This window comes from Mytilus edulis, chromosome 13, assembly GCF_963676685.1.
Source record: "Mytilus edulis chromosome 13, xbMytEdul2.2, whole genome shotgun sequence".
NCBI lineage: Eukaryota > Metazoa > Mollusca > Bivalvia > Mytilida > Mytilidae > Mytilus > Mytilus edulis.
In genome coordinates, this window is record NC_092356.1 from 61,870,717 (window position 1) to 61,883,269 (window position 12,553).

General features: G+C 31.8%; 1 protein-coding gene across 1 annotated transcript in view; it reads right to left on the reverse strand.

Moving 5' to 3' along the window:
* LOC139502149 (nucleolar complex protein 2 homolog) overlaps window positions 1-12,553 on the reverse strand; it is a 171,548-nt gene that overhangs the window by 1,164 nt on the left and 157,831 nt on the right. Inside the window, exons 14-18 of the mRNA XM_071291526.1 lie at window positions 11,761-11,862; window positions 10,105-10,248; window positions 2,933-3,046; window positions 1,287-1,432; window positions 343-405 (exon numbers count right to left, since the gene is read on the reverse strand). Of these exons, the coding sequence (XP_071147627.1) occupies window positions 343-405; window positions 1,287-1,432; window positions 2,933-3,046; window positions 10,105-10,248; window positions 11,761-11,862 (569 nt within the window). The remainder of the gene's footprint in view (window positions 1-342; window positions 406-1,286; window positions 1,433-2,932; window positions 3,047-10,104; window positions 10,249-11,760; window positions 11,863-12,553) is intronic.

Below are 12,553 nucleotides of genomic sequence, written 5' to 3' on the forward strand. Positions count from 1 at the left end.
ATAAATAAATAAGCTTTATGTTATAGTCAAAATTGATGCAAAACAAGACAACACAATATAAGTTCTATATAGCTTTTGAGAGAAGTGCAATTGAATGAAGTGCATTTGTAAATTGCAAAATGTATTTGCTATCCATCCATAAATTATATTTCTAAATGTCTCCAAACATAATGGAATGATGTGCTTAACATTTGATACACTAGTATTCTACATTGACTGTTGATCTGTTTACTCTGCGTTTTGGTAAGAATTGATTACACTAGCAGCCTTACCATATCTTCTGCTTTCTTATGTAACATGTGTGCGATGATTGTGAACTTGCTTATAGTAAATAAGTCTTACCTGTAATTCTCATCGGAATTGTCTGCCTTTGCCTTTGCTGGTCTTTCACCTTTTGGTAGGAACCTTTAATGATACAAAAAAATATATATTCCCGTTCATCTTTGGCGTCTTCATGTATGGCAATATAATACAACATGAGTCAATTGTCTCAAAATTATTGTTTGGTCAAGTTTTGTTAAAAAAATATCACTAAAGGCATTTAACAAATGTTATTTAATACTTGATTCTACGGTGTCAGTGTGAACTGTATGACAGTCAACTCTATATAAATACCAATGCATTATCCATGTGATTGTACATATTGTTTGAGGTGCTAGAGATATAATATCCAGCTACAAAAGTAAATTTGATGTCAATATTAATACTCTAATAATTCCACATGGAGCAGGATTCACTTCCACTTTCATTTCCAGGTTTTTCGTGAGATTTGCATTGCTAAGTCTTTTACTAGTCTTTTCATCACTTTTTTGTTTTTGCCATGATATTGCTAGTTTGTTTTTTACTTCGTCTTTGAAATTTCTTTTGAGATTTTTCGCCTTTTTTTCTAATCAGAAGTGCTCAAACCATAATTAGAATTATAAAAGTGTCAAATGTAGGAATACAATTAAATCCAAAATCATGTATGATATATAACAATGTATACGGAGGCAAGGCAGACCCTTATAAAGGAGGTCTCATTGGAGAGTTCTGATCCCAGATCGCTACTACTGTTTTGTCAGATTCTTGTATCACGCTTACACTATGTACGTAAGCAATTCTCATCTTTTTGTAATTTCCTGTGTCCCACTAGACTTCATTTCCTGTTTTCACAGCACAGTAATTTGACATTCATGTGTCCCGCTTACCAAAAAATTGGCAATCCCGCATCAGGCTTAGACCTGAATTAGACCCACTTTAAATAGAAACTATGATTACAGACAGTTTTCTTAAAAATCTGTATTAACCTGGTTGTATCATCATCTGACTCATCACTGTCTGATTCAAACAAGGCAGAGAACTCTTCCTTTTCTGCAGCTGTGGCCTTCTGAACTACTTTGGGTCCTTTTGGTCTTTCAATAATTGGTATATTTGCCTCAGCCTTAGAGAGTCCCTAAAATTAAATAAATGTAATGTTTATTTGGAATCACAACGATTGCTGCATTAATAAAACGAGGCAGGGGTAACCTCCTTAAGAGAACAATGTCAGTTTTATTTCGTATCTTTTAGTAATCAGATATACAAATTTGATAATAGATTATAATTGTATAGTTGATTTCAGCAATTTGTTTAAAAAAACTAGTTGATGTTTGAGATAATAATATATCAGGAACTTTAGTTTTAAAAATGTTTAGAGTATTCTGTAATTAATGCTTATCAGTACAACTTTCATCGTTAAAATATTTAATATATAAAACTGTTAAAAGCATTTAAAAAAAAAGTTTTGTTCACAACAAGGACTGCATTCCAAATTTACGAATTAAAAAAGACTCTGATTATTGTAATATGAAGGGACATTACAAAGTGAAACAAGAATGTGTCCAAAGTACACGGATGCCCCACTTGCATTATTATTTTACATGTTCAATAGACCGTGAAATTGGGTAAACAATCTAATTGGCATTAAATTAGAAAGATCACACCATAGGGAACATGTGTACTAAGTTTCAAGTTGATTGGACTAAAACTTCATCAAAAACTACCTTGACCAAAAACTTTAACCTGAAACTCACACTTTAATTTTCTATGTTCAGTGGTCCTTGAAATTGGGGTCAAAAATTTAACTTGGCTGTAAAATTAAAAAGATCATATCATAAGGAACATGTGTACTAAGTTTCAAGTTGATTGGACTTCAGCTTCATCAAAAACTACCTTGACCAAAACCTTTAACCTGAAACTCACACTTTCATTTTCTATGTTCAGTGGACCGTGAAATTGGGGTCAAAACTCTAATTTGGCATTTAAATTAGAAAGATCATATCATAGGGCACATGTATACTAAGTTTCAAGTTGATTGGACTTCAACTTCATCAAAAACTACCTTGACCAAAAACTTTAACCTGAAGCCAAAAACTTTAACCTGAAATTTGCACTATCATTTTCTATGTTCAGTGAACCGTAAAATTGGGGTCAAAACTCTAATTTGGCATTCAAATTAGAAAGATCATATCATAGGGCACATGTATACTAAGTTTCAAGTTGATTGGACTTCAACTTCATCAAAAACTACCTTGACCAAAAACTTTAACCTGAAGCCAAAAACTTTAACCTGAAATTTGCACTATCATTTTCTATGTTCAGTGAACCGTAAAATTGGGGTCAAAACTCTAATTTGGCATTTAAATTAGAAAGATCATATCATAGGGCACATGTATACTAAGTTTCAAGTTGATTGGACTTCAACTTCATCAAAAACTACCTCGACCAAAAACTTTAACCTGAAGCGGGACAGACGGACGAACGGACGAACGGACGAACGAACGGACGGACGAACGGACGCACAGACCAGAAAACATAATGCCCCTCTACTATCGTAGGTGGGGCATAAAAAACCAGAGTCCTCTTTTGATTAACCTGCATCTGCATTTTTAACAAATTCTTATCATTAGCTGACCTGTTCTTTAGCAGCAATCTGGTACTGCAATTCTCTGTCTCGTAGCTTCCTCCATGTGGTGAAGTATTTACCCAATGGGGTACCAATATTCTTACACTGTTGTTCCCATGCTGTCTGTAAAAGAGTAGAATTATAATTGTTTAATTCATTTCATTTAGTTTGTATACATCTACTACAACAAGATGTTCACAAAGTATAAATACACCAACAACAACACCATTTACACCAAGTATAAATATATCAACAACAACAAGATCTTCACCGATAATGCATAAATGAACAATGACTATAGCTCCACCAAGTATAAATACATGATCAACAAGATCATCTCCAAGCACAACATTAGTAAGATCTTCTCTTAGTATAAATACATCAACAAAAAGATCATCACAAAATGTAGGTTTATATGCACCAACAACAACAAGATCTTCAGAAATTACAAATGAACTAAACGCAACAAGGATATATTATTCCCTTAATAAAATGCTTTTAACTTTGGATAGACACCTATATTTCGTTGTTTTAAACATATTTGTAAGCAATATATAAAATATATATAAACCAGATGCACCACAGGGTGCAGCTTTATACAACCGCAGAGGTCAAACCCTGAACCGTTGGGGCTAGTATGGACACAACATTCAAACTGGATACAGCTCTGATTTTGGATTGTGATTAAATAGTTGACACAGCATAGGGTTTCTGACACAGAATGAATGTGGTCTAATGAACTTAAAATGTTTGTTTTTTTTGCTTTTGAGCAATTCACAATGCTGTTGAATATTAATCCTTTGATATTTGAAGAAATTTTCTTTTTCATTTCTGAAATCTGAAATAAGAAAAATTGAACCCCACTAATTTTTTTCACCTTCCCCTTTCCCTTATTCCAAAAATGATCTCAATTCAAATTTCTAATGGAGTTTTCAACAATAAATACTCATTTAAATACATCATAAAATATAAAATGTCATACAGTCATGATTTAAGTTGATTTGACTACTATTCTGGACAAAGAAAGATAACTCCAATGCAACATTTTATATTGGCAAATTTCCAATGAAGTTCATTTAAGGTGGTACCCAACACTTTAACTAAAATTAATTTGGCTCTTTTAATTTTCTTAAAATTTTGACAAAGTATTTACTTTGACCCTTTCACAAAAATATAAAAATTTCAAAAAATTTGAACCAATCGTTTTATCAGAAAAATTACACTGGTTATATAGCAGTTTGACAAACACTTATTTTGATCATTGAGAAGCTTGATATTCCCTTAACAACACAACATATAAAAACGTTAAGCTGATTTTAAAGAGTTATCTCCCTGTAGTGTTAGGTACCACCTTAACTAAAGTTTTTGGCAAATTTCCAATTGACTTTATTAATAACTAAGTTTTTGGCAAATTTCCAATGTACATAATTTAAGAGCAGTTTAGGTGAGCTATTAAAATGAGTTTCAATTACCGACCTTACACTGCTTTTAAATTATGTTTTGTACTTAAGTAATTGTCCATTAACCTGGAAACCCTTTTCCCCTCTTTTTTGCACCTTATTCCAACGGTTTGAGCCATAACTCCCAAAGACAATTCTTACCATAGCTTTCTGGTATTCCAATATCCAAAATCTAAATACATGGTTAGATTCATCATATCAAAGAACCCCAAGAATTCAATTTTTGATGAAATCAAATAAAGTTCAATTTTGGACCCTTTAGACCTCAATGTGGACCAATTTGATAACCGGTCCTAAATATTAAAAATCTAAATACATGGTTAGATTCAGCATATTGAAGAACCCCATATATTGAATTTTTGTTGAAATCAAACAAAATTTAATTTTGGACCCAGATTTGACCAACTTGAAAACTCAGCCCATAATAAAAAAACTAAGTACCTGTTTAGATTCAGCATATCAAAGAACCCCAAAAATTCAATTTTTGTTAAAATCAAACTAAGTTTAATTTTGGACCTTAATGTAGACCAATTTGAAAACGGGACCAAAAATTAAGAATATAAATACACGGTTAGATTCGGTATATCAAAGAACCCCAATAGTTCAATTGTTGATGAAATGAAACAAAGTTTAGTTTTGGACCCTTTTGGACCCTAATGCGTTGGGACCAAAACTCCCAAATCAATCCAAACCTTCCTTTTGTGGTCATAAACCTTGTGTTTAAATTTTCATAGATTTCTATTTACTTATATTAAAGTTATTTTGCAAAAACCAAGAAAAATGCTTATTTTGGGACCTGTTTTTGGCCCTAAACTATTGGGATTTAAACTCCCTAAATCAATCCCAACCTTCTTTTTGTGGTCATAGACCTTATGTTAAAATTTCATAGATTTCTGTTTACCTATTCTAAAGTTATTGTGCGAAAACCAAGAAAAATGCTTATTTGGGCTCTTTTCGGCCCCTTATTCCTAAACTGTTGGGACCATAACACCCAAAATCAATCCCAACCTTCCTTTTATCATCATAAACCTTGTGTTAAAATTTCATAGATTTCTATCTACTTTTACTAAAGTTAGAGTGCGAAAACCAAATGTCTCCGGACGAAGACAACGACGACCATGACGCCAATGTGATACCAATATACAACCAAAAAATTTTCACTTTTTGCATTCGTATAAAAACAACATGTAAACATTTAATGCGTGACTTATGCGTCCGAAGCATTTTTCTGGATTAACCTTCATATGGAAGCCTCAAAGCCGAATATTTGAAAGCCAAAGATGCATAAAACAGAAACATTTTAAGAGCTATTTAATAAAAAAAATTACCTAAAATAATATATAATACCCAAATCCTTGACCTTCTAAGGCCAACTCAGCCTGATGGAGTTCAAACCTGATTGAGTTTCTTAAATAATGAATACAAAATTTATAAACAGGCAAATTTAGAAAGGTTTTTTGTTATTCATGGCAGTTGAAAAGTGCTGATTTCTGATCTCATGGTACCCTCTGGAACTGATCCAATATAGCGGGTTATTTTCGTGGGTGTAAAATTTCGTTGAATAAGGTATACGAAATATTTTGGCAGTTATTAATTTTGTGGAATTAAAACTTTTATCAATACCTTTGCATGTACATTTATAATTTGACGATTTTGTTCTACCCGCAAAAATAATTAAAAAATTTACAACCCGCAAAAATAACCCGCTATACAGTAGTCCACCTGAAGAGGTATTAACCCAGTGATGTAACAAAGTGTATAAATGTAATGCCTCACAAGTGCTTTTCTGGATTAACCTTCATCAGGAACACTTAATCCTCTTTTTGAAAAGTACAGTGGTGTGAACAACATATGAATGAACTGTTAAAAGAAGCATATTCTGGTTTCTAATTCGTTGAACTTTCTTAGCAAGAAATATTGGAAAGTTGAAACCAGGTAGAAATAAGAATAAATATTGCCAACAAAATGCCTGAACCCCCTGAATAATATTTGGTCTGTTGACTCTTTATTTTGGTATCTGGTCTGTTCATTATATCATAGATACGATTCTCAAATTTATTGACTACTTTGAGTGTAAATCATACTAGTCTTTTTATTTAAAAACCCATCCCTGTTAGTGATTTTACACTGTTCTAATCCAATTGAGTTGTCTTTCTTTGAACAGAAAATTGCAGTTCTTCATTGAAATAGTCAAATACAAAATTTCTATCAAAATTTAGGTTAGGAAAATGAATAGTTTTTTTTTCAACTTAGCATGGATTCAAAATGGTTTCTACCTTTAAATTATGATATAGCCTATGATATTTAAATAAAAAAATATATAGATGTCATTTGGTTTTTCATGTCAAAGAATTGCTCATGATCACTATCTAAATTCCTATTAGTCAATATTTACATTTATTCATATAGTCAATATAACACAAGATAATTTTAACTAAATACATTTAAATTGTAAACATTGTAAAGATAAGATAGTAAAAGCAATTTTAACATTGTTATCTATAGTCGTTGGGCACAAGGAAGTAAAAAATCAATTCAGACATCTTTAAAAATGGCCTTTACAAGTTCTTTACAAAAAGGACAAATTCCAGTAGGATGTGAAATATGCCAAGGTAAAAATAAGATCGAATTCAAATGTCTGGACTGTAACCTTTTAATGTGCAGTGGTTGTAAGGATAGAGTCCACTTAAGGATTGCAAAAGATCATAAGATAACAGATATAAAAGAAATAGGAAAACATGTTATTTTCAGTGAAATCAAGTGTGAAAACCATACAGGACAAGCATGCTGCCTTTTCTGTCAAACCTGCAAAACATTTATCTGTCCGAAGTGTGTAGCTAAATTTCATAATGGACATGAGTTGATTGAAGAAGAAGACTATAATGAAGGCAAAGTAGAAACCAAGCCAAAACAGCAGGGTAAGATTAAGTTTGAAATATTGAAAGAATATACAACAGATCTTACTGATATTCACTTTATAGCAGTATGTTCTGATGGTTCTATGTGGATGGGGGATAGTACCAGATCAAAGTTACAACATGTTAAACTTAGGGAGAATAGAACTGAAGTAATAACAAGTTTAAACATTAGGATTTGGGGAATGGCAAAAACTCATTCCAATAACATTCTTGTTTCAATTTGATTTTAAACATATTTTATTCATTAAGATATGAAAAGGATTGAGCAACAGGCACAGCCTATAAAAGCTCTCTCCATAATACATGTACAAGGTATGATTCAATTTATACAACAACTGTATTTAAAATAATGCAATTTAGTGGAACATGCATGCTACTTGTGAGCACACACGAGCAAAATATGTTAACAATGTTACTTAATAAATGCAAAGTATAAATAAATATATAGGCAATTAATCATCAGTTATTTAAATTACCTTGAAACATGCAAATATCCTTTATAAGTCATTAGAAATATATATATGGCTTGAAGGAGACACTAAGCTTGCTTAGTGGAATAAATGAATTAACGTTGGAGTGTAGAAAAAAAATAAAAAAATAAAAAATAAAACTAGATGAAACAAAAATTAAGTAAGTTTCAAACAAAACGTTGAGTGTCACTGATATATTTCTGAACAGATTTAAAAATAGCAATATTCATATCATATGATAATAATCTGTTTCCAAAAAGTAGTAATTCAATATTTATGTCAACATTATCAACAATGGAGTAAATGGAATCAAGAAGGATCTGTCTTACATCATTATACTTAGGGCAAATAAAAAAGAAATGTTTGTTATCCTCAACAGGATGGTTACAGTTTGTGCAAAAAGTGTTCTCAGATAAGAACTGATTAAATAAATGAGATTTAAGGTTGCTAGCATTATTTCTGAGTTGACAATGACTTATATTAAGTTTCCTTATCCCATAGTTGAAAGGTTTAAATATATCACCAGTCCTATAAAACTTATCCAGTCCACTTCTAAATATACCCAAACTTGGTGACTTTTGTAAGCTCAAAGGAAGACTATTCCAAAGTCTTATAGTGGAAGGAATGAAACTATTAAAATAAGAGCTAGTTCTAGCAAGAGGCGGGTGAAAAGTGTTATTTTCATTCCTCAAAGTATAAGGGGTTTGTCTGGGAAGATATGGCTGGATTAACTCATATAAGTATGCAGGTGTCATCCCATTTAATATTTTATAGAATAGTATAAGCTTATGTTTATTACGTCTATTCTCCAGAGTTTCTAAACCTAATTCAATATAAAGTTTCTGTCTGGAGGAATTACGTCGTAATCCTGTAATAATTCTAGCAGCTTCTATCTGAATATTTTCAAGGAGCTCAGTCTCATGCTGGGAACAATTGCCCCAAATAACATCACCATATTCTAATATAGGTCTAATAAAAGCATAATAAATACGGATAAGTGAACTCCTATCTAATAAGTGCTTAACTTGGCGAAGCACAGAAAGACGAGAGCATGCTTTTTTATAAATAATATCAATATGTGTATGCCATGAAGCTGATGACTGAAATGTTATCCCAAGATGACAGTGAATATTTATTTTCTCAACCTCTTCACCATTTATCCCAAAAAATACAGGTGGATGCTCCCTTTCCCTTCTAGTAAATACAATATTTTTAGTTTCTTGTTTCAATAGGTGAGACTAAACTCAAACTAATCAACACCATGACAGGACAGATGACAGATTCCAGGTATGATGTAACACCATTGATACCGATTTGTATCCATGTGACCAGTGATCACAGAGTCATCATAGGAGCCCATCCTGGAGGTAAGATAATCCCTGTCACAGGAAGACGTGTAGTGGTGGTAATGGATCAGGAAGGAAAACAAATAAAGGAATATGAACATGACAAACATAACAAACGATTATTTACGCACCCTGAATTTATAACAACTACCAGTAATGGTAACATCTGTGTGGTGGACGTGTTAGATAATGATTACAGAGGTAGAGTGGTCGTGTTATCACCAGGAGGAGACGTACTAGGGGTATACACTGGTCACCCTGATGTCAACACCAGGGAGAATATATTTCTAACTCGTGGAATACTCACAACACCATCAGATAATATTGTTGTTACAGATTTCCACAATCATTTATTGCATTTATTGACTGACCAAGGACAAAGTATTACCTACTACAATCTCCGTGACATGGGAATCTTATATCCATTCTCCCTATCTCTGTCGACATCAGGAACTATCTATATAAGATGTGTCAGTGCTACAGGAAGTCAAGACACTACAAAGGCCAAACTTTATGTGTTGGAATATTCTGGAATCTAGTGGTCACAAGGTCCAAGATAAAATTGATAAAAGACCTGATAGCAAACGAAATGGATTTGGAAGAACTGATATACTGAGAAATAAAAGGACAGACCAAACAGAATTTGACAAATTAATCTCTAAGAATTAAAGAACAAATGGATATATATTGTAAGCATATTTATCATTTTTGTAATATGATAGTTCACAAGGTGACACTACATGACAAGTCACTCTAGCCAGACACATTTTACTTAGCTATTACTAGATTCACTACTACATTCAGGTTGATTACCTGATAGGCAGCAAAGACCAAGTTTTCATTATCACCTGACATGAGCATACTACCAAGAGACACAAATTAGCTATAAATTCATGAGCTTCAATATTTTTATGATAAACAAATACACATACAAATAATTTTATTTTGCAATGAGCGCCCCAAAGGAGCAGAAATATAAAAACTTACAACAGCTTTATCATCTGAGATACTGAAGGACACAGATTTTCTCCTGTCTGTAATAAACTTTGATGTCTCCTGAACTTTATCCACTATCTGTTTTATTTGTTTACAGTAGTTTGCTATTTTACATTTCTTCAGGAATTCCTTCATCTGAAATTTATACAATTAATATTTTTTTTACAATTTCAAAGAATAGAGTAATTTATCTTTTGCAGATTTTGATAATGTATATAATGCAGTAGTAGTAAAATTATTATTCTTTGCATTATTAACAAATGCAGTGTGTTTACACTTTTAAATTATAAGTTAAATTAATAACAAATGTCAAAAACATGTTATTTGGATTTCTGGTTAAATTGTTTCATATTGGGTTGAGATGGAGCGGAGCCTTTTATAACTGACTATACAGTATGGGTTTTGCTCATTGTAAAAGGCCATACAGCAAACTATAGTTGCATTAAGACACATTATTTGGACATGGGTCGATCCATTTTACACATAGAATATTTCTATGATATCTATTTGTTACATAATAAAAAATATACACCTCTTGCAAAAATATTCAATAATAGTTGTTGTGTATTGTTTTCCATATTCATTAGGACTAGATGGTCTTTTTCAAAAGAGAGTTCCTATCATCTTTTTTTTATATAAGTACTGATCAGATGATTATATCAAAAACAAAATAGTAAGGTTTCCGCGGAACCCACTGTCCTGCCTACTTTTGCTGTTAATCGCAGACTCAAACAAAAATGAGGAAAAAAATTAATAAAAAAATCCACTTGATGTCATATTTAGATTGTGAGTAGCTTCTGTCCCAGTTTGGTAAAATCCAGGCTAGTTTATAAATCTAATAAACGTTTCAAAAACTTTAACTGCAGACTGTATGTAATATTACCTGGATGAAAAATTAAGCCCATTTATAAGTAAAATACTGATAAACAAGTACAAAATTTCAACGAAATTTCCTTCTAGATACTAGTTTTTGATCACAAACAAGCTTCTGTTCAAGTTTGGTACAAATCCAGGCTAGTTTAAGAAAGTTATTAAAATTTTAAAAACTTTAACCACAGAGTGACTGTAATGTTTCCTTGCAGAAAAACTAAGTCCATTTATAAATAAAATACGGAAAAAATGGATTATATTTTTACAAAATTTACTTCTAGATACTATCTTATGATCATAAACAAGCTTCTGTCAAAGTTTGGTACAAATCCAGAATAGTTTCAGAAAGTCATTAAAATATTAAAAGCTTTCACCACAGAGAGAGTTTTAAGTTTACTTGCAGAAAAACTAAGTCCATTTATAAGTAAAATACAGGAAAAAATTATTAAAATTTACTTCTGAATACTGTCTTATGATTATAGACAAGGTTCTGCTCAAGTTTGGTAGAAATCCAGGTCAGTTTAAGAAAGTTGTTTACATTTCAAAAACTTTAACCACAGAGTGAATATTTGTGGACTCTGCTGCCGCTGCCGATGGAATGTAGGATTGCTATGTCTTCCTTTTTCGACAAAAGTCACAAGCAAATTAAAGAGATAATTCAGGATATTAATTATCAACAATGAATATTTGACCATAAATGGAAACTTGTTGAATTATAAAGTTTGAAGCATCATTCAACAAATTTGAAATATAGAAAAATAGCCCTTATTAAACTACCTGAAGTATTGATGGTAAAACCAGTTCAGGAAAACCAATCTTATGAGCATGGATGTTAAAATGGTCCATAAATAGTTCATATAACTGGTCAATGATGCCATCCTGAAAAATAATGCTAGAGTTACCTCCCTTTCTACAGACAATACACAAAGCAAATCTTAGGTTAAAACTGAAATAAAAACTAACATGTATCCCTGACAGAAATATTCTGCAAATTAATAAGAATGTATACATAAACAGTGATAAATATTGAGACTTGTTCTGACTGATAATTTATGATTTTCTAAAGTCTGTTTTTATATGTAGATATTGCTGTATTAAGACTGTTTATAATATTCACTGCATTTGGTTAGCTTATAAGCATTTCATGAGTTGTATATAGTATTGATGTTATTTAAATTTGTACATAATGTGCTGTGTTTTATTATAATTTCTTATATGACTCGTTTCTTTTGTTTTGTAAACAACACCTTGATAAAATTATCGGTATATCTATACTTATTTTTGTCCATCTGATGAGACAAGCCTTTTTCAACTGATTTTTATAGTTTGTTCTAATGTTGTACTGTTATACCACTGTCCCAGGTTAGGGGGAGGGTTGGGATCCCGCTAACATGTTTAACCCCACCACATTATGTATGTGCCTGTCCCAAGTCAGGAGCCTGTAATTCAGTGGTTATCATTTGTTTATGTGTTACATATTTGTTTTTCGATCGTTCATTTTTTTAAATATAAATAAGGCCGTCAGTTTTCTCGTTTGAATTGTAATACATTGTCTTATCGGGGCCTTTTA